Source organism: Bubalus kerabau, chromosome 2 (genome assembly GCF_029407905.1).
Source record: "Bubalus kerabau isolate K-KA32 ecotype Philippines breed swamp buffalo chromosome 2, PCC_UOA_SB_1v2, whole genome shotgun sequence".
Lineage (NCBI taxonomy): Eukaryota > Metazoa > Chordata > Mammalia > Artiodactyla > Bovidae > Bubalus > Bubalus kerabau.
Genome location: NC_073625.1, coordinates 92,261,384 through 92,284,853, shown reverse-complemented (window position 1 = coordinate 92,284,853; position 23,470 = coordinate 92,261,384). Strand labels below are relative to the sequence as shown.

General features: G+C 35.6%; 1 protein-coding gene across 15 annotated transcripts in view; it reads left to right on the top strand.

The window, feature by feature from the left end:
- SENP7 (SUMO specific peptidase 7) overlaps positions 1 to 23,470 on the top strand; it is a 185,782-nt gene that overhangs the window by 116,151 nt on the left and 46,161 nt on the right. For 12 of the 15 annotated variants that reach the window (XM_055567971.1, XM_055567972.1, XM_055567975.1 and 9 more), the window contains 2 exons: positions 7,092 to 7,201; positions 20,858 to 21,039. In XM_055567971.1, coding sequence (XP_055423946.1) covers positions 7,092 to 7,201; positions 20,858 to 21,039 — 292 coding nt within the window. The remainder of the gene's footprint in view (positions 1 to 7,091; positions 7,202 to 20,857; positions 21,040 to 23,470) is intronic. The other 3 variants (XM_055567982.1, XM_055567979.1, XM_055567976.1) reach the window with 1 other exon arrangement.

The following is a 23,470-nucleotide window of genomic DNA, read 5'->3' as shown; positions in this document are numbered from 1 at the left end:
ATTGGCTGTTCTTTCCTGTTTCTTTGAATGTCATGTGATTTTTTTATTGTTGTTTTTGAAAACTTTACATTTGGATATTATAAGATGTGAAGTTTGAAAATCAGGTTCTCCTCCTTCCCCAGCATTTGCTGGATTTTTTCCCTGTGTTTGCTTAGTTTTTAAAATTGTTGCAATATGTCCCCATTCCAGGTATCAGTCTAATATGTAAATAAAAGGTCTTTTCAGGTCTTTTCTGAGCCTATGTCTTTCCATGGTCATGTTTGTGACTTTGTAAATTTCCTTGTACATGTTATTACTTTTTAATATCTTAGTCCTTAAATATTTATTTCCCATAAGGAGGAAATAGGCAAAATGAAGGGAAGAAATAGAGCAAAATAGGTGCTAGCTCTTTTAATCTCCTGCATGTTGTTTTAGCTGAATGGAGAAACTGTTGCAACATGGTGATGGTTGTTACAGCAATGGCTGCCTGTCTCTGTGTCTCCTTATCCATCATCAGAGACAGCAATCAGTGATCAGAATACAGATTCCCAATATTTGAAAGACAAGGCCCTTATTGCTCATCTTGGTGATTGTAAGCCTGTGCAAACTGTTCTAAGAACTTGGACTTGGCTGCTTGTCTCAGAGCTAGGTATAGGTAACTGCTACCATCCAAATTGCCTTAATTTATGAAAGTTACTGTTGAACCTTTTGACTAGAAGTTACAAGCCTTCAGTAGACTCCAGAACTCCAAAGTTCATCAGATTCTTCCAGCGCTGTTGTCTAGGTGAGAACATGGTAGGTGTCTCCTCAGTTTAGTTCAGTTCAGTCGCTCAGTCGTGTCCGACACTTTACGACCCCATGAATCACAGCACGCCAGGCCTCCCTGTCCATCACCAACTCCCGGAGATCACTCAGACTCATGTCCATCGAGTCAGTGATGCCATTCAGCCATCTCATCCTCTGTCATCCCCTTCTCCTCCTGCCCCCAATCCCTCCCAGCATCAGAGTCTTTTCCAATGAGTCAACTCTTCACATGAGGTGGCCAAAAGTACTGGAGTTTCAGCTTTAGCATCATTCCTTCCAAAGAAATCCCAGGGCTGACCTCCTTCAGAATGGACTGGTTGGATCTCCTTGCAGTCCAAGGAACTCTTAAAAGTATTCTCCAACACCACAGTTCAAAAGCATCAATTCTTTTGCGCTCAGCTTTCTTCACAGTCCCTCTCACATCCATACATGACCACTGGAAAAACCATAGCCTTGACTAGACAGACCTTTGTTGGCAAAGTAATATCTCTGCTTTTCAATATGCTATCTAGGTTGGTCATAGCTTTTCTTCCAAGGAGTAAGCGTCTTTTAATTTCATGGCTGCGGTCACCATCTGCAGTGATTTTGGAGCCCAAAAAATAAAGTCTGACACTGTTTCCACTGTTTCCCCATCTATTTCCCATGAAGTGATGGGACCAGATGCCATGATCTTCGTTTTCTGAATGTTGAGCTTTAAGCCAACTTTTTCACTCTCCTCTTTCACTTTCATCAAGATGCTCTTTAGTTCCTCTTCACTTTCTGCCATAAGGGTGGTGTCATCTGCATATCTGAGGTTATTGATATTTCTCCCGGCAAGCTTGATTCCAGCTTGTGCTTCTTCCAGCCCAGCGTTTCTCATGATGTACTCTGCATAGAAGTTACCTACTCTGCAATTTTCCTGAGGTCACTTAGTGTATATTTCATATCTTATTGTACAAGGATCCTTGATTTATTCTTGCTGATTTTTTTAGTACTTTTATAAATATAAAAATTTCTAAGGGAGTGGGGAAGGATTGGAAGTTTGAGATTAGCAGATGCAAACTATTGCATATAGGATGGATAAAGAACAGTATCCTGCTGTTTAGCCAGGAAACTATATTCAGTATCCTGTGATAAACCATAATGGAAAAGAGTATGAAAAAATATATATGCACAACATGTATAACTGAATCACTTTGCTTTACACTAGAAATTAACACATTGTAAATCAACTATACTTCAATAAAATTTAGAATTCTATGTTGATAAATACTTTTGAAAATGTAGTAATTGATATATATTATACTATAAAGGAAGGCTGTAGGTTAATAATTTGATAGTTTTTTATTTAAAATTTTTTTATTTTCAGAATTTTTACCTAGTTAAATAATATCATAATGAGTTGTTCTGTTAGTAATTATCATGGGTGAGAAGATTGTTGGTAAAGATTTAATTAATTTTATGGCTACTCTAGTACCAAATTGCTTTCTCAGTTGTTTTTCATTTTGTCTTTTTTAACTGAATTAATTTAATTGATATGTTACTGACAGACTATTGTATTAATTTTAGATATACAACATAATGATCTCATATACGTATATATTGCAAAATGATTAACACCATAAGTTTAGTTAACACCCATCACCACACGTAGTTACATTTTTTTTCTTGTGATGAGAACTTGTAAGATCTACTATCTTAGCAGCTTTCAAATATACAGTACACTCTTGTTATTAGTTATTACCTATAGTCATCATGCTGTACCTTGCATCCCCAAGACTTTTTTTTTTTAAATAACTGGAAACTTGTAGCTTATTACCACCTGCAGTCATTTCATGCTCCCGGCTCTAGTAACCACCAACCTGTTGTCTGTGTCTATGCATGTGTTGGTTTGTTTTTAAATTTAGATTCCCCATGTAAGTGAAGTCATACACTATTTGTCTTTGTTTCATTTCACGTAGCATAATGCCCTCAAGGCTCATTAATGTTGTCACAGCAGGATTTCTTTCTTTTTCTTTTATGACTGAAAAATATCCCATTGTGTGTTTGTGTAACATTTTCTTTATCCATTCATCTATTGATGTGCACTTATGTTGTTTCCATGTCTTCGTTATTGCAAATAATGCTTCAGTGAACTGGGGGTGCATGTATCTTTTTGAGGTAGTGATTTTGTTTCCTAAGCATAAACACCCAGAAGTAGAATTGCTAGACTGTATATTCTATTTTTAATTTTTTGAGGTATATTCATACTGTTTTCCATAGTGACTGCACTAATTTACATTTCCACAGCACTCCATATCTTTTCCAACACTTATTTCTCTCTTTTGGTAATAGCCATACTCAGATTGTGAAGTTATACTTCATTGTGGTTTTGACATACTTTTCCTTGATGATCAGTGCATGTTGAGCTCCTTTTCATGTACCTGTTGGTTGCTTGTAGTCTTTGGAGAAACTTCTGTTCAGTTTCTCTGCCAATTTTTTAATGAAATTGTTCTATTTTTTTGGTTGAGTTGTATGGATTCTTTATATATCATGTATTTTGAATATTAACTTCCTTATGAGATAGATGACTTAAAACTATTTCTCCTGCTCCATAAGTTGCCTTTTAATTTTCTTGATAGTTTTCTTTACTGTACAGCTTTGTGGTTCCACTTATTTTCTTTTGTTGTTTTTGTTTTGGTGTTTAATCCAAAAAATCACTGCCAAAACCAGCTTACGCTCATGTTTTTTCCTAGAAATTTTATGTTTTCAGGTCATATATGTAAATCTTTAATCTATTTTGTGTTGATTTTTGTATATGGTATAAGATATTGGTCCAGTTTCATTCTTTTGTATGTGGCTGTCAGGTTTTTCCCACATCAGTTATTAAAGAGACTATCCTTTTCCCATGGTGTATTCTTGGCTCCTTTGTCATACATGAATTGACCACACATGTCTGGATTTATTTCTGGCTCTCTATTCTGTTTCAGTCATTTATGTGTCTATTTTTCCATATTGTTTTGATTACTATGGCTTTGTAATTTAGTTTGACATCATGAAGGGATTGAAATCAATCCCTCTGGCTCTGTTTTTCCTTCTCAACATTGCTTTGGCTGTTTGGGGTCTTTAGTGGTTGCATGCAAACTTTAAGATTGTTCTCTTTCTGTGGAAAAAGGCCATTGATATGTCCATAAAGATTGCTTTGAATCTCCAGGTTGCTTTACATAGGATAAACATTTTAGCAATGTTACTTTTCCCCGTCTATGAGTACAGAATATCATTCCATTTATTTTGTGTTTTCTTCAGTTTCTTTCATCAATGTCTTACAGTTTTCAGTGTACAGCTCTTTTTCCTTCTAGATTATATCTAAGTATAATTTTATTCTTTTTGCTGTAGTTTTAAATGGGATTTTCCCCTCAATTTCTCTTTCAGATAGTTCATTATTTGTGTGTACAAATGCAACTGATTGTAGTATGGTGATTTTGTATCCTGAAACTTTAGTGAATTCATTTATTAGTTCTTAGAGTTTTTTTTTTTTTTTTTTGGTTGGATTTTTTAAGGTTTTCTTTCTATAAAATCATATAATCTGCAAATGATGATAATGTTATGTCTTCCTTTCTGATATCGATTCCTTTTATTTATTTATTTTTCATATTTAATTTTTTCTAGCCAGTATTTCCAGTACTGTGTTGAATAAGAGTGATCAGAATGGGTACCCTTCTTCATTTTAGAGGAGAAGCTTTTAATCTTTCAGTGTTTCATATGATGTTAGCTGTCATTTGTGATACTGGCCTTTATTGTGTTGAAGTACGTTCCTTCTATACCCAGGTTTTTTTAAATTTATTTTTTAATTGAAGGATAATTGCTTTACAGAATTGTGTTGGTTTTTGCCAAACATTGACACGAATCAACCATATATACCCAGGTTTTTGAGTTCTATAGTGAAAGGATGTTGAATTTTGTTAAATGCTTTTTCTGTACCTTTTGAGGGATCAAATGATTTTTATCTTTCATTTTACCTATGTGCTTTATCACATTGATTGATTCGTGTATGCTGTACCATTCTTGCATCTCTGAATAAGTCCCATTTGATCATGGTATATGATTCTTTTAATGTGTTGTGGAGTTTGGTTTCCTAATAATTTGATGAGAGTTTTTGCATCCCTATGTATCAGGGGTATTTGATTTATATTTTTCTTTTACTGTACTGTCCTTATCTAGCTTTGGTATTAGTGATGGCCTTCTAAACTGAGTTTAGAAGTGTTCTTTCCTCGTAAACTTTCTGAAAGAGTTTTGAAAAGACTGGCATTAATTCTTATTTGATAGAATTGCCAGTGAAACCATTTGGTCCTGAACTCTTCTGTATTGGAAGGTTTTTGATTACTAATTCAGTCTCCATATTTGTTATTGATCTGTTCAGATTTTCTTTTTCTTCATAATACATTTTGGTAGGTTGTATGTTTCTAATTATTTGTCCCTTTCTTCTAGGTTATATGATTTGTTGATGTATAACTTTTTATAATCATCACTTACAATACTTTGTATTTCTGTACTACCAGTTGTAATGATTTTATTTATTGGGTGGACCAGAAAAATCATGTTTTTCCATAAGATGGTACTGAAAAAAACCTGAAAAAACTTTTTTGGCCAACCCAGTACAAGTCTTTTTGCCCTTAGTCCAGCCAGTAGGTTTTTTTATCCTCCCCATAAAACTGGCTCTTCAGTTCAGTTCAGTAGCTCAGTTGTGTTCGACTCTTTGCGACCTTATGGACTGCAGCACACCAGACTTCCCTGTTCATCACCAACTCCAAGAACTTACTCAAACTCATGTCCATTGAGTCAATGATGCCATACAGCCATCTCATCCTCTGTCGTCCCCTTTTCCTTCCACCTTCAATCTTTCCCAGCATCAGGGTCTTCAAATCAGTCAGTTCTTCACATCAGATGGCCAAAGTATTGGAGTTCATCTTCAGCATCAATCCTTCCAATGAATATTCAATACTGATTTCCTTTACGATGGACTGGCTCTTAGGTTATCCATATTGTTGGCATATAATTATTCATAGTAGTCTTTGGATGATCTGTTTTTCTTTGAGTCTTTTTTTTTTCTTGGTTTGTCTAGCTAAAGGTTTGTCAGTTTTGTTTGTTTTAAAAAATAAGCTATTAGTTTTGATCTTTTCTATTGTTTTTCTTATTTCTTTTTTATTTACTTTTTCTCTGGTCTTTATTGTTTCTTTCCTTCTGCTAACTTTGGGCTTAATTTATATTTTTTTCTGGTTCCAAGAACTGTAAAGTGATGTTTTTCAGTGGAGTTCTTTCTTGTTTTTTAATGTAACTTTTATTGCTATTAACTGCCCTTGTAGAACATTTCATGGATTTTGAAATTTTTGCTTATGTATATATTTGTTTCAAGATACTTCTTGATCTTCCTTTTGGTTTCTTCTTTAGCCAATTGATTTTCGGGAGCACATTGTTTAGTCTTCCTATTTTTTTTGAATTTTTCAGACTTCTTCCTGTTATTGATTTCTTGTTTTATGCTCTTGTGATTGGGAAAGATATTTTTGTGTGTGTCTTAAGTTTGCTGAGATTTGCTTTGTGACCTATCTTAAAACATCCTGGAGAATGTTCTGTGTTCATGTTTTATAAAAACATGTTAAGTCTATTTGATCAAGTTTATGGTTCACTCCAATGTTCCTTCTTGATTTTTTTTTTTTTTTTTTTGGTCTGGATGATCTAATGATTACTGAAAGTGGGGTAGGTATTAATGTCCCATACTATTATTGTATTATGTTTTCATAATAGTGATATTATGTTAATCATCCAAAACTTGCTTTTAATACATTTTAAATATTTAACCAGTAGCTTATATTTTAAACTATTTTCTCTGTAGGTAAAATTTGTTACCACACCCTAAGTCTTATTTTGTATGTAACTTATGATACATGAACTATGCGTCAAACATATTAATGATTACTTTTGACTTATTTTTTGATTACACATAAGTGTGATTATCATCTACTTGTGTTCAGGGAATGTTTACTTTTTAGACCCCTTTGATATATTTAGCACTTGTATTTTTCTTTGTTCACTTTGCCTGTGCACAATTTTGGAAGAATAAAACATTTCTTGTTTTTTTCTTTCAAAGGAACATGGAGAATTTAAAGATAGAATAGGAATGAGAACTTATTTTTCAAATCATAGTTTAATATTCTTTCTACTGTTCAGACCACATACTCTGCTGTATAAGACTTTATTTGTGATCTGTTATTTTTATCTTGAATATATGCCAACTGGCTTCTAAATTTATTTTTGCTTAGAAGAATTGAGTGTAATAATATTTTGTTTTGCAGCAGTTCACAATCAAGTAAGACAGACAATTATGCAAAGCAGACTTCTTACACTAAAGAAAAACGAAGAGATGATGATGGCATTTCTCTTATGTCTGATACTCAGCCTAAAGGTTTGTGAACCTCAGAAAACTGTTGCCATTTGAATTTTTGTCTATTGTAGTTTTAGTACTATTTGAGTTATAACTATATTTATCCATGAAAGTAAAGAGAGATTTTTTAGCAACACAAAGAAAATTGCTAAATTTACTATTTGTATCCTACAGTGTACATCTCTTGATTTATTTACTAAATCTGGAAGTTAAATTTGAATATTATTTCTTGTCATTTTTTTTGTTTGGCTGGCATATAGCTATAAAGTTATAATGTTAATTTGTCTATTTCTAAATATTACTTTCATGAAAGTGAAAATGTTTATCACTGAGTCATGTCTGACTCTTTGAGACCTCATGGACTATAGCCAGCCAGGCTCCTCAGTCCATGGAATTCTCAAGGCGAGAATACTGGAGTGGGCTGCCATGCCCTTCTCCAGGGGATCTTCCTGACCCAGGGATCGAACCTGGGTCTCCTGCATTAGTAGACAGATTCTTTACCGTCTGAGCCATGGATCTGTCTAGTCATTGGTATTATTGCTAATTCTATTATTATTATTGGCTTTCCACTGTCTGTCCTCCTAGTATGAAATATATTCTTGTTTTTTTTTTTAATTTATTTATTTTTAATGTGAGGACATTTGCTTTACATTGTGTTGGTTTCTGCCATACATCAACATGAATCAGCCACAGGTACATTCTTTATTCATTAGAATTTTTCTCAACTCTAGGAGGATTCCAATACAAGTCACTTTTAGCAAATTTAAAGGTAAATACATCCCAGACTTCTAAATATTCATTGTAGGTTTTCTTGCCTGTAGGATTAATGAATTGACTTCTTTTTGTCTCTTTTTAAAAAGACTTTTAAATAATTTAGTATAAAAATTTTCACCAAAACCAATTTATATACTAGTCAGGTGTGAAACTAACACTTTCCAGGGTCTCTTCGATTATTGATAGCTTCAAGCTAGTTGAAATATTTTGTTTTCTGAATGATTTTATAAATTACTCACAAGAAAAGGTGGTCCTTTAATGATACTGTGTAAAAATTTTTTGTATTTCATTTGGAACACAGTTGTTTTCACATTTTAAATACTCTTTTTCATAGAAGAGAACACTTGGAAGGAAACTAATATCTTTGACATATACAAGAAACCAGCTGTAACTCTTACGAGGGCAGTCTCTAGAGAAAGTATTATGACTGTAGATGTAATCTTTCAATTGATTACTAAATACGATCTGCATGTAATGGAGGACTTTTTTTTTTAACAAATTGTCCTTTTTCTAGAAATAATTATCCTTTCTTACAGTATAAAAATAAAGGTGGATTTGTATTTGTGCAAGTGGGCTCAATTCAGATACTATCAAAACACTGTTAAACCTTCATTGCTTTCCTTGGTAGAGTAGGAATAGTTAAATAGAAAGCTTTCTAATTTATGTCCTTCAGTATTCCTTCAAAGTAACAAATTCTAGACTTACAGCAGGGAAAAATGAATGATAAAAAAAGCACTATATAGTTTCTTAGTATCCCTGAAGGTTCTCCTCTTAGGTAAAGTGTTTTTAAGAAAGTTAGCTATTGAAACATTATTAAAACTCACAATATTTTCATCCTATAGATAATTGTGTCTAATTCCAATTGTTTAACAAAAGCCTATAAATTAATGGGTGTTCTGAATTAAATCCCAGGTATACCACTGAAAAAAGTTTTTTCTTCCAGTTTTTTATAATTGTCAGCACTGTACAAGTTTAAGGTGAATAGTATAATGATTTCATTTATATATATCATGAAATGATTATCACAATGAGTTTAGTCAACATCCATTTATTCATATAGATGCATGGTTTTGTTTCTGGGCTTTTTATTCCATTCCATTTACCTATCTAGAAAAAAATTTTCCTTATGATGAGAACTCAGGATTTACTCTAACAACTTTCATATATAACATACAGCAGTGTTAATTTCATTTGTCATGTTATATATTATGTCTCTAAAACTTATTTATTTTATAATGGGAATTTTGTACATGTTGACTGCCTTCATTCAATTCTTCCTCCCCCTGTCTCTGATAACCACAAATCTTGTCTCATTTTCTGATTTTGTTTTTGAATTATAATCAAATTATACAACACTGTATTAGTTACTGTTACACAGCATAGTGATTCAGTATTTCTGTACATTTCAAATAATCACCATGATAAGTCTAGTTATGATCTGTCATATACAAACATTATGGTTTAGTCACTAAGTTGTGTCTGACTCTTGTGACCCCATGGTCTGCAGCCTGCCATGTTCCTCTACCCATGGGATTCTCCAGGCAAGAATACTGGAGTGGGTTGCCATTTCTTTCTCCAGTGGCTCTTCCTGACCCAGGAATCAAACCCAGGCCTCCTGCATTGCAGGCAGTTTCTTTACCAATTGAGCTGTTCCTCACACTCGGTATACCTTTATTTTGTAGTGCCTTAAGTTTGCCTTGTTAAATTTGCTTTTATGAATATAATACATTGGAAATATTTAACATTCTTTTGTTTATAGGAATTTGTTAGCTGTTTAATTTTATATGGTAACGATATTTGCAAGTTAAATATATATATATATATATATATGTCAGGTAGAGTCCTGTTTTTTTAAAATAATGTCTGATGCTATCTAATACATTTATTCCAGTTTCCCATGAGATTATCTTGACTGATTTGCAGTTAGTGAACTTCTTGGAGGAAAACTGCTATATTGGAGTTTTCCAAGCCTTAGTTCTTTCATCAGTTTTTAAAAAATTTTATATTTTATATTGGAGTATAGTTGATTAATCATATTGTGTTAGTTTCAGGTGTACAACAAAGCAATTCAGTTACAAATATACATGTATCTAAATATACATGTGTCTTTTTCAAGTTATTTTCCCAATTAGGTTGATACAGAATATTGAGCATAGTTCCCTGTGCTATATAGCAGTCCTTGGTTATCCACTTTAAATACAGAAATGTGTACATGTCAGCTCCAAATTCTATTACTCTTTCCTCCTACCCTTCCCCCCTGGTAACCATAGTTCTCTAAGTCTATGAGTCTGTTTCTGTTTTGTAAATAAGTTCATTTGTATCATTTTTATAAGACTCTGCATATAAGAAATATCATATATTTATCTCTGTCTGTCTGACTTACTTCACTCAGTATGATAATCACCAGGTCCATCCATGTTCCTGTGAATGGCATTATGTTATTCTTTTTAATGGCTGAGTAATATTCCATTGTATATATGTACCATATCTTTATCCATTCTTATGTTGATGGCTATTAGATTGCTTCCATATCGTGGTTATTATTAACAGTGCTGCAATGAATATTAAGGTGTATGTATCCTTTCGGATTATGTTTTTTTGGATATATGGCCAGGAGTAGGATTGCAGGATCATATGGTAGCTCTATTTTTGCAAACCTCCATACTCTTATCTGTAGTGACGGCACCAATTTACATTCCCACCAAACGTGTAGGAGGGTCCCCTTTTCTTCACACCCTCTCTAGCATTTATTGTTTATATATTTTTTGATGATAGCCATTTTGACTGGGTGAGGTGATAGATATCATTATACTTTTGATTTGCATTTCTCTCAAATCCTAAAAGATGATAAAAAGATGAGAAATAAAACAGTGATTTCTTTAGCTCAAAAAACCATGACTGATTTGCAGTTAGTAAACTTCTTGTTAAAGTGCTGCACTCAACATGTCAGCAAATTTGAAAAACTCAGCAGTGGCCACAGGACTGGAAAAGGTCAGTTTTCATTCCAGTCCAAGAAAGGCAATGCCAAAGAATGCTGAAACTACCGCACAATTGCACTCATCTCACATGCTAGTAAAGTAATGCTCAAAATTCTCCAAGCCAGGCTTTAGCAATATGTGAACCATCAACTACCAGATGTTCAACCAGAATTTACAATAAGTCAGAGGAACCAGAGATCAAATTGCCAACATCCGTTGGATCAGCAAAGAGCAAGAGAGTTCCAGAAAAATACCTGCTTCTGCTTTAAAGCCTTTGACTGTGTGGATCACAACAAACTGTGGAAAATTCTTTTTTTTTTTTTTTTTTTGAGCTAAAGAAATCACTGTTTTATTTCTCAGAACTATTGGTTTAAGCAACACTTTTTTTTTTTTAATTTACAATATTGTATTGGTTTTGCCATATATCAACATGAAAATTCGTAAAGGGAATACCAGACCACCTGACCTGCATCCTGAGAAATCTGTATGCAGGTCAAGAAGCAACAGTTAGAACTGGACATGGAACAACAGACTGGTTCCAAATCAGGAAAGGAGTACGTCAAGGCTATATATTGTGACCCTGCTTATTCAGCTTATATGCAGAGTATATCATGTGAAATGCCTGGCTGGATGAAGCACAAGCTGGAATCAAGATTGCTGGGAGAAATATCAATGACCTCAGATACGCAGATGACACCACCCTTATGGCAGAAAGGGAAGAACTAAAGAGCCTCTTGATGAAAGTGAAAGAGGAGAGTGAAAAAGTTGGCTTAAAGCTCAACATTCAGAAAAATAAGATCATGGCATCCGGTCCCATCACTTTGTGGGAAATAGATGGGGAAACAGTGGAAACTGTAGCTGACATTATTTTTCTGGGCTCCAAAACCGTTGTAGATGGTGATTGCAGCCATGAAATTAAAAGACGCTTGCTGCTTGAAAGGAAAGTTATGAGCAACCTAGATAGCATATTAAAAAGCAGAGACATTACTTTGCCAACAAAGAGTCGGACATTACTGAGCGACTGAACTGAACTGAGACAGTATATTAAAAAACAAAGACGTTACTTTGCTGACAAATGTCTGTCTAGTAAAAGCTATGGTTTTTTCAGTAATAATGTATGGATGTGAGAGTTGGACTATAAAGAAAGCTGAGCGCCGAAGAATTGATGCTTTTGAACTGTTGTGTTGGAGGAGACTCTTGAGAGTCCCTTGGACTGCAAGGAGACCCAACCAGTCCATCCTAAAGGAAATCAGTCCTGAATATTCCTTGGAAGGACTGATGCTGAAGCTGAAACTCCAATACTTTGGCTACCTGATGCGAAGAACTGGCTCATTGGAAAAGACCCTGATGCTGGGGAAAATTGAAGGCAGGAAAAGGGTATGACAAAGGATGAGAAGGTTTGATGGCATCACTGACTCGATGGACATGAGTTTGAGTAAGCTCTGAGTGTTGGTGAGGGACAGGAAGGCCTGGTGTGCTGCAGTTCATGGTATTGCAAATAGTCAGATATGACTGAGCGACTGAACTGAACTGAATAATTAGTAATGTTGAACATCTTTTCATGTGCCTCTTGGCCATCTGTATATCTTCTTTGGGGAAGTATCTGTTTGATCTTCTGCCCATTTTTGATTGGATTGTTTGTTTTTTGTGATATTAAGTCACATGAGCTGTTTGTAAAATTTGGAGACAAATGCCTTGTCGGTCACATCATTTCCATTGTTTTCTCCCAATTTTTGTATTCTCTTTTCATTTATTTATGATTCCTTAACTGTACAAAAACATTTAGTTTAGTTCTCATTTGTTCATTTTTATTTTTATTTCCATTATTCTTGGAGATAGATCATAAATATATTGCTGCAGTTTTTGTCAAGAGTGTTTTGCCAATGTTTTCCTCTAAGAGTTTTATAGTGTGTGGTCTCACATTTAGGTCTTTAATCTATGTTAAGCTTATTTTTGTATATGGTTTTAAAGAATTTTCTAATTTCATTTTTTTTTTAACATGTAGCTGTCCAGTTTTCCTAGCACCATTTATTGAAGGGACTGTTTTTTCCTCCTTTTTATAGTTTGCCTTCTTTTTCATAGATTAACTGACCATAGATGCATGGGTTTGTTTCTGGGCTTTTTATTCCATTCCATTTACCTATCTTTCTTTTTGTGTCTGTACCCTACTGTGTGGATAACTGTGCTTTGAAGCGTATAGTCTGAAGTCAGGGAGCATGATTTCTTTAGCTTCATTTTTCTTCCCAAGATTGCTTTGGCTATTCAGGGTCTTTTGTGTCTCAATATAAATTTTAAGATTTTTTTGTTCTAGTTATATAAAAAATGCCATTGATAATTTGATACAGATTGTATTGAATCTGTAGATTGCCTTTGGTAGTATAGTCATTTTGACAATATTGATTCTTTCAATCCAAGTACATGATATATATTTCCATCTGTTTGTGTCATTTTTTATTTCTTTCATGAGTGTCTTAACAGTTTATAGAGTACAGGTCTTGGTTTGTTTATTCCTAGGTATTTTATTCTTTTTGATATGATGGTGAATGGGATTGTTTTCTTAATTTCTCTTTCTGATCTTTCATTTTTAGTGTGTGTATAGCAATGCAGTAGATTTCTGTGTATTAATTTGTAACCTGCAGTTTTACCAAATTAATTGATGAGCTGCAGTAGTTTCCTGGTAATGTCTTTAGAATTTTCTATGTATAGTATCATGCATCTGCAAACAGTGACAATTTAATTTCTTTTCCAATTTGAATTCCTTTTATTTCATTTTCTTTGATTTCTATAGCTAGGACTTCCAAAACTATGTTGAATAAATGTGGTGAGAGTGGACATCCTAATCTTGTTTCGATCTCAAGAGAAAATGCGTTTAGCTTTTCACTACTGAGTATGATGTTAACTGTAGGTTTGTTTCTACAAACAGTAGGTTTGTAGGCCTTTATTATGTTGCCCACTTTCTGGCGAGTTTTTATTATGAATGGGTGTTGAATTTTGTCAAAAGCTTTTCTTTTGAAAAGCTTTTTGGATGATCATATGGCTTTTACTCTTCAGTTTGTTGATGTGGTGTAGCACACTGATTTGTGGATTTTGAAAAATCCTTGCATCCCTAGGATAAATCCAGTGTGATAATGGTGTATGCACCTTTAATGTATCCTTGAATTCAGATTGCTAGTATTTTGTTCAGGATTTCTGTGACTGTGTTCATCAGTGATATTGGCCTGTAATTTTCTTTTTTTGTGATGTCTTTTTCTGGTTTTGACAGCAGGATGATGGTGGCTTGACAGAATTTGTTTGGGAGTTTTCCTTTCTCTGCAGTTTTTGGAAACAGTTTCAGAAGACTAGGTGTTAGCTTTTTTCTCAGTGTTTGATAGAACTCAATTCTGAAGCCATCTGGTCTTGGGCTTTTATTTTTTGGGAGTTTTTAAGTCATAGTTTGAATTTTGATGCTTGTAATTGGTCTGTTCATATTTTCTTTGTCTTCCTGATTCAGTCTTGAAAGATTGTACCTTCCCCGGTGGCTCAGAGGTTAAAGCGTCTGCCTGGAATACGGGAGACCCAGGGTTGATCCCTGGATTGGGAAGATCTGGAGAAGGAAATGGCAACCCACTCCAGTACTCTTGCCTGGAGAATTCCATGGACTGAGGAGCATGGTAGGCTACAGTCCATGGAGTTGCAAAGAGTCAGACATGACTGAGCGACTTCACTTTCACTTTCAAGAATTTTTCCAGCTTGTTTTATTGGCATACAGCTATGATCCTTTGTATTTCTGTGATATTAATTGTAACTTCTTTTTCATTTCTAACATTGATTTGAGTCTTTTATCTTGATAACTCTGGCTAAAGGTTTATTAATTTTGTGTATTTTTCAAAGAACTAGCATTTAGTTTCAGTTGTTTTCTTTGGCTCTATTTCACCTATATCTACTCTGGTCTGTATGATTTCTTTTCGTCTACTAACTTTAGATTTAGCTTGTTATTCTTTCTCTAGTCACTTTAGGTATAAGCTTAGGTTGTTTATTTGAGATTTTTGCTTCCAGAGGTAAGATTGTATTGCTATAAACTTCTCTCTTACAACTGCTTTTGCTGCATCTCAATAGATTTTGGATCATTGTGCTTTCATTTTATTTGTCTTTAGGTATATGTTTGATATCCTCTTTGATTTTTTTAAGGGATTTTTGCCCACAGTAATGCATACAATGATCATCTGAATTAAATTCACCCATTCCAGATCATTTTAGTTCACTGATTACTGAAATGTCGATGTTCACTCTTGCCATCTCCTATTTGAGCACTTCCAATTTACCTTGATTCATGAGCCTAACATTCCAGGTTCTATGCAATATTGTTCTTCATAGCATCAGAATTTACTTCATCACCAGTCATGTCCACAACTGGGATTTGTTTTTGCTTTGGCTCCATCTCTTCATTATTTCTGGAGTTATTTGTCCACTCTTCTCCAGTAGCATATTGGACACCTACCAACTTGGGGAGCTCATCTTTCAGTATCATATCTTTTTGCCTTTTCATGCTGTTCCTGGGCAAGAATCCCTTAGAAGAAATGGAGTAGCCCTCATAGTCAACAAAAGAGTCTGAAATGCAGTACTTGGGCACAGTCTCAAAAATGCAGAATGATCTCTGTTCGTTTCCAAGGCAAACCATTCAATATCACAGTAATACAAGTCTGTGCTCCACTTTGAGTCTTCTCTAGTGGCTCAGATGGTAAAAAGTTTGCCTACAAATTGGGAGACCCAGGTTAGATTCATGGGTTGGGAAGATCCTGTGGAGAAGGGAATGGCAAACCACTCTAGTATTCTTGCCTGGAAAATCCCATGGATGGAGGGACCTGGTGAGCCCTAATCCATGGAGTTGCAGAGTCAAACATGACTGAGCAACTAACACACAATCCAAGTCTATGCCTCAGCTGCTAGTGATGAAGAAGCTGAAGTTGAATGGTTCTGTGATGACCTACAAGAACTTCTAGAACTAACACCAAAAAAAGATTTCCTTTTCATTATAGGGACTGGGATGCAAAAGTAGGAAGTCAAGAGATACCTGGAATAATAGGCAAATTTGGCCTTGGAGTATAAAATGAAGCAGGGAAAAGGCTAACAGAGTTTTGCCAAGAGAACGCACTGGTCATAGCAAACACCCTTTTCCAACAACACAAGAGATGACTCTACACATGGATATCACCAAATGGTCAGTACTGAAATCAGATTGATTTTATTCTTTGCAGCCGAAGATGCAGAAGCTCTATACAGTCAAAAACAAGACTGGGACTGACTGTGGCTCATATCATTAACTCCTTATTGCAAAATTCAGACATAAATGAAGAAAGTAGGGAAACCACTGGACCATTCAGGTATGACCTAAGTCAAATCCCTTACGATTATACAGTGGAAATGACAAATAGATTCAAGGGATTAGATCTGATAGAGTGCCTGAAGAACTATGGACAGAGGTTTGTGACATTGTACAGGAGGCAATGATCAAGACCATCCCCAAGCAAAAGAAATACAAAAAGGCAAAATGGTTGTCTGAGGAGGCCTTAGAAATAGCTGAGAAAAGAAGAGAAGCTGAAGGCAAAGGAGAAAAGGAAAGCTATACCCATCTGAATGCAGAGTTTCAGAGACTAGCAAGGAGAGATAAGAAAGCCTTCCTCAGTGATCAGTGCAAAGAAATAGAGGAAAACAATAGAATGGGAAAGACTAGAGATCTCTTCAAGAAAATTAGAGATACCAAGGGAACATTTCATGCAAAGATGGGCACAATAAAGGACAGAAATGGTATGGACCTAACAGAAGCAGAAGATATTAAGAAAAAATGGCAAGAATACACAGAAGAGCTGTACCAAAAAGATCTTCATGACCCAGATAACCACGGTGGTGTGATCACTCACCTAGAGCCAGACATCCTGAAGTGCGAAGTCAAGTGGGCCTTAAAGCATCACTATGAACAAAGCTAGTGGAGGTGATGGAATTCCAGCTGAGCTATTTCAAGTCCTAAAAGATGATTCTGTAAAAGTGCTGCACTCAGTATGCCAGCAAATTTGGAAAACTCAGCAGTGGCTGCAGGACTGGAAAAGGTCAGTTTTCATTCCAATGCCAAACAATGTTCAAATGACTGCACAATTTCATTCATCTCACATGCTAGCAAAGTAATGCTCAAAATTCTCCAAGTGAATCTTCAGCAGTATGTGAACTGTGAACTTCCAGATGTTGAAGCTGGATTTAGAAAAGGCAGAGGAACCAGAGATCAGATTGCCACCATCCAGGGGATTATAGAAAAAGAAGAAAGTTCCAGAGAAACATCTGCTTTATTGACTACGCCAAAACCTTTGACTTTGTGGATCTCATCAAAGTGTGGAAAATTCCTCAAGAGATGGGAATACCAGACCACCTTTCCTGCCTCCTGAGAAATCTGTTGCAGGTCAAGAAGCAACAGTTAAAACCAGGCATGGAACAGTATATTGGTTCCAAATTGGGAAAGGAGTACATCAAGGGTGTGTATGATCACCCTGCTTATTTAGCCCATATGCAGAGTATATCATGTGAAATGTCCAGCTGGGTGAAGCATAAGCCAGAGTCAAGATTGCTGGGAGAAATATCAATAACCACAGATATGCAGATGCCACCACCCTTATGGCAGAAAACGAAGAGGAACTGAGGAGCTTCTTGATGAAAGTGAAAGAGGAGAGTGGAAAAGCTGGCTTAAAACTCAGTACTCAAAATCTAAGATAATGGTGTCTGGTCCCATTACTTCATGACAAATAGATGGGGAAACAATGGAAACAGTGAGAGACTTTATTTTTTGGGGCTCCAAAATCACTGCACCAAATGGTGACTGCAGCCATGAAATTCAAAGATGCTTGCTCCATTTAAGAAAAGCTATGACCTACCAGACAACATATTAAAAAGCAGAGACATTACTTTTCTGACAAAGGTCCATCTAGTCAAAGCTATGGTTTTTCCAGTAGTCATGAATGGATGTGACAGTTGGACCATAAAGATAGCTGAACACCGAAGAATTGATGCTTTTGAACTGTAGTGTTAGAGAAGACTCTTGAGAGTCCCTTGGACTGCAAGGAGATCCAACCAGTCAATCCTAAAGGAAATCAATCTTGAATATTCATTGGAAAGACTGATGCTGAAGCTGAAGCTTCAATACTTTGGCCATCCGATGCGAAGAGCTGACTCAATGGTAAAGGCCCTGATGCTGGGAAAGATTGAAGGCAGGAGGAGAAGGGGACAACAGAGGATGAGATGACTGGAAGGGCATCACTGATTTGATTTATGCGAGTTTGAGCAAGGTTCAGGAGTTGGTGATGGACAGGGCAGTTGGTATGCTGCAGTCCATGGGGTTGCAAAGAGTGGGACATGACTGAGTGACTGAACTGAACTTAATTTCTTCAGTGTTATATTGATTGTTTAATAGCATATTTAGTCTACATGCTTGTTTTTTTTAGTTTTTTTTTTCTCATAGTTTATTTCTGGTCTCATAGTGTTTTGGTTGGAAAAGATGCTTGATATGATTTTAGTGTTTTAAAATTTACTGGTGCTCTCTTTGTGGCCCAGCATGTGTTCAATGCAAAGAATATTCCATTTTCACATGAGAAGAATGTGTATTCTTCTGCTTTTGGATGAAATGGTCTGTAGATAGCAATTAAGTCCACCTGGTCTAGTGTGTCATTTAGAACTGCTGTTGTCAGCGTTCTTTCCCTTTCAGTGAGTCCAAGCCTCCCCAGTAGGCCCTTCAATACTAGCAGTTAAGTCTGCCCAGTCTCTTTATGAAGTTACTGCCTTTTGACCGTGAGTTCTGGTTTGCACAGACTTTGTATGCGCGCTTTAAGAATGGAGTCTCCGTTTCACTTAGTCCTGTGAAAAACCTGTGATCAAACCCTACTGGGCTTCATAGTTAAATTCTCTGGGTACTCTTCCTTCCGTTACTGGACCCCCAGGTTTGGAAGCCTGGTGTGGGACTCCGAATTTTCACTTGAGTGGTTAAATTGTTTTCCTCCTTTTGAGTCATCCACCTTGTGGGTATGAAACTTGAGTTTATTGTGATTGTGCCCCTCCTACCATCTCACTGAGAACTCCTTTTTGTCTTTGGATGTTGGGTATCTTTTTTTGGTGGATTTGAGCATTTTTTTGTTGGTGGTTGTTCAGTGGTGATTTTGATGTTTTCAAAAGGAGGTGATGAGCTCTTGTCCAACTACTCTGCTATCTTGAGCTAATCCTGAATCAGTTTCTTTTGCTGTAGTATTTATGTTTCAAAATTATAGCTTGATCCTGTATTATATGTAGAAATTATATTTGACTACCTTTTTAGTTTTTGTTGTTCAGTTGCTCAGTCATGGCCTACTCTCTGTGACCCCATGGACTGCAGCACGCTGGGTTTCCCTGTCCTTCACTGCTTACAGTTTACAAAAGAAACCATTACAGTTTATAGAATTGCGAGTAAAATTTATTGTGCTTTTCAAAATACTGTGTTGATCATTTGGGGGTAGTTTATTTTTCTGGGGGAGAGAGTTAAGAGTTGTCTTTGGAATTTGGAAGACTGTTCATGGTTTGAGTTTTTGGCCTCAGTCCTGTCCCCATGCCTGCCTTAATTTTAAGCAATGAAAAAGAAGTATTATGAATGTTAGTGATTAGATGTTTATAAAGCTGGAGTAAGAGCAAGAATAATTTGAATAGAAGGTGTGTAGTGTTGAGTAAATGAAGTGGTCAGAACAGTCAGTGTTACATGGGTTTAAGTTTATGAATTCAAGGAAGCTGCTTTGGGACTTGCTTTGTGTGAATTCCAGCACCCTGGACATACCAAATCCATAAATGCTTAAATCTCTTATATAAAATGGTATAATATCTGAGTTGGTACTTATATGATATAATTCAGAAAGCAAAAAAATTCAGGATAATCTTCAGTTAGTTAGGATAACCTTAGGTAGAACCTTTTGGAATGCATTTTTGTATAGTACATATATTTGATAACTGAAATACCATGCATGTTTGATAATACTTGAAATGCATTTCATAATAATACTTTGTTGACTTTAAAAAGGTAACACTTCCTTTTCTGTGGTAACATGTTAGTCGCTCAGTCATGTCTGACTCTTTGCAACCCCATGGACTCTGCCAGGCTCCTCTGTCCTTGGAATTTTCCAGGCAAGAAGGCTGGAGTAGGTAGCCATTTCCTTCTCCAAAGGATCTTCCCATCCCAGGGCTTGCACCTAGGTCTCCTGCATTGCAGGCAGATTCTTTACCATCTAAGCCAACCAGAGAGGCCCCTCCTTTTCTGTAGGGTAATAGATTTATTGGAGATTTAAAATTAAAGGTATTGATTTTTTTTCAAAAAAGAAATAAACTGAAAGTAATTGATTGCCTTATGAATGATTACATACCACAATTGTCTGCTGAGGAGAAATATTTTGGCTTCTTTTAAGAGAGCAGTGATCAGTACTCTACTGTTTCAAATTATTGTCCCTTTTCAGTTACTAAATATATGTATTAAAACTTACATTTAAAAAAGAAAACCAGTGTCTAAATTAGTTGTAATTTCTAAAATGACAGTGAATTTAAAAAGCATTTAAGACACTAATTTTCAAAATTTTATTGACTTTTATTTATCATAGTCAAATGCAATTGTAGCAAAAGCAAAATATGGTTTGATTGCTTTGCTTTGTTACTAATACTACCTTTTAATATATTTCCTTTATCTCATATTTTTTGTACAATGAACATTTGCTTTGTGAATGCAGTTTAAAATGGGATGTGTCTTTATATTTATCCATGTTGGTATGCTTATTTAACAGTAGAGTTTAAAAAAACTAGCTCTGAGAGTAGTATAGCAATTTTGATGATTTTCTTTGAGCTCTTCTGAAGAGGATCCTTTCTGTACTTTTTGGCCAAAAATGTCTCTTTTGTTTTTTAGACCTCAGTAGTGGAAGTAGAGATTGTGACCATCTTGAAGTGGGGAGTGGAAACAAGGATGATACAAATTCTGTTTCAAGAATGGAACCCACTCTGATTTCCAGGAAGAGAAAGAAAAGGCTTAGAAGTAATTTACCTGATACTCATAATCCTGCTTCTCTGTATAAGTCAGCAGAACAGACAGTAAGTAGAGGTATTTAGATGTCATATGAAATAATTTGTCCTATGATAAAAATGAATTGACTGTGACCAAATAATGTTCTCCTAGCTTTCTGATTTTATCATCAGACTTTTTTCTTTGCATATTTTTTGATTCTTTTTTTTTTTTAATACTTTAAATGCAACTTAAAATATTTTTCTTGCAGTAATAGTTATGGGAACAAATTTCAAATACAGTCATCGCTGAGTATCTACAGTGTGTTAGTTCCAGGACCTTGGATATACCAAATCCATAGATGTTTAAATTAAATCTCTTATATTAAATGGTTTAATATTTGCATATAATCTGCATCTTCCTGTACATTTTAAATCATCTCTAGACTGCTTGCAACTAATACATTGTAAATGTTACATAAATGGATGTGAAAAGTAAATGCTATGTAAATAGTGGCCTGTGCATGACAAATTCAAGTTTTGCCTTTTGTAAATCCCTAGAATTATTTTTCTGGAAATATTTTCCATTTGCAGTTGGTGGAACCCACAGTTGGTGGAACCTGCACATATAGAGGGCTAACTATATTATGAACAAGTAAAAAAGTTTAAACTATTTCTCCTCTGATACCAGCCTTTATACTTAGTGGTTTGTTATATGTCCTACAGATGTATTTCTTCTCTCTGTCTTATTTTAACCACATAATAGTCATACTATCTAGCCAATTGCTTTTCACTTGGTCTGTGAAATTATTACCAGACTATTTTATCAGTAGTAGTTTACTTCCAGTTTATATAGACTTCTCTTTTTCCAGAGTTTAGGAAATCTGTTGGAGGAATTATAATACTTAATGCATACATTACTTAGTTTCAAAAACTTAGTGTATAGTTAACAATAAAAGTGTAAGGAGATAGCTTTTTGTTTTTTGGAGATGGCTTTTTGAGTCCTTTGATTCACAAGGCATTTCAGGACTTTGCAGTGCCTTTGAGTTATAATTATAAACATGATTTAGATTTATATGGTAAAAGAGATGTGAAGCTTCAGCAATATGTGAACCGTGAACTTCCAGATGTTCAAGCTGGTTTTAGAAAAGGGAGAGAAGCCAGAGATCAAATCACCAACATCTGCTGGATCATGGAAAAAGCAAGAGAGTTCCAGAAAAACATCTATTTCTGCTTTATTGACTATGCCAAAGCCTTTGACTGTGTGGATCACAATAAACTGTGGACAATTCTGAAAGAGATGGGAATACCAGACCACCTGACCTGCCTCTTGAGAAACCTATATGCAGGTCAGGAAGCAATAGTTAGAACTGGACTTGGAACAACAGACTGGTTCCAAATAGGAAAATGAGTACGTCAAGGCTGTATATTGTCACCCTGCTTATTTAACTTATATGCAGAGTACATCATGAGAAACGCTGGACTGGAAGAAGCACAAGCTGGAATCAAGATTGGTGGGAGAAATATCAATAACCTCAGATATGCAGATGACACCACCCTTATGGCAGAAAGTGAAGAGGAACTCAAAAGCCTCTTGATGAAAGTGAAAGAGGAGAGTGAAAAAGTTGTCTTAAAGCTCAACATTCAGAAAGTGAAGATCATGGCATCCGGTCCCATCACTTCATGGGAAATAGGTGGGGAAACAGTGGAAACAGTGTCGGACTTTATTTTTTTGGGCTCCAAAATCACCGCAGATGGTGACTGCAGCCATGAAATTAAAAGACGCTTACGCCTTGGAACAAAGTTATGACCAACCTAGACAGCATATTAAAAAGCAGAGACATTACTTTGCCAACAAAGATCCATCTAGTCAAGGCTATGGTTTTTCCAGTGGTCATGTGTGGATGTGAGAGTTGGACTGTGAAGAAAGCTGAGCGCCGAAGAATTGATGCTTTTGAACTGTGGTGTTGGAGAAGACTCTTGAGAATCCCTTGGACTGCAAAAAGATCCAACCAGTCATCCTAAAGGAAATCAGTCCTGGGTGTTCGTTGGAAGGACTGATCCTGAAGCTAAAACTCCAATACTTTGGCCACCTCATGCGAAGAGTTGACTCATTGGAAAAGACCCTGATGCTGGGAGGAATTGGGGGCAGGAGGAGAAGGGGACGACAGAGGATGAGATGGCTGGATGGCATCACCGACTCACTGGACATGTGTTTGAGTGAACTCTGGGAGTTGGTGATGGACAGGGAGGCCTGATGTGTTGCAGTCCATAGGGTCGCAAAGAGTTGGACCTAACTGAGCGACTGAACTGAGAGATATGAAGGCAGTGATTGATTTTCTTAATTTTTCATATTGTTATTCCTAAGTTTTTATTTTTTTTGCTCTTGTAACTAAAGTCACATAATGTCAAATGGCCTCTTTTGCAAAGTAAAGCTGTAAAAAATTTTTCTCTTAAAGTTGTCTTAGATTGTGGGAGCCTTCTGAACCACTTGTAAATATGGGTGTTTCCCCTTCCCATC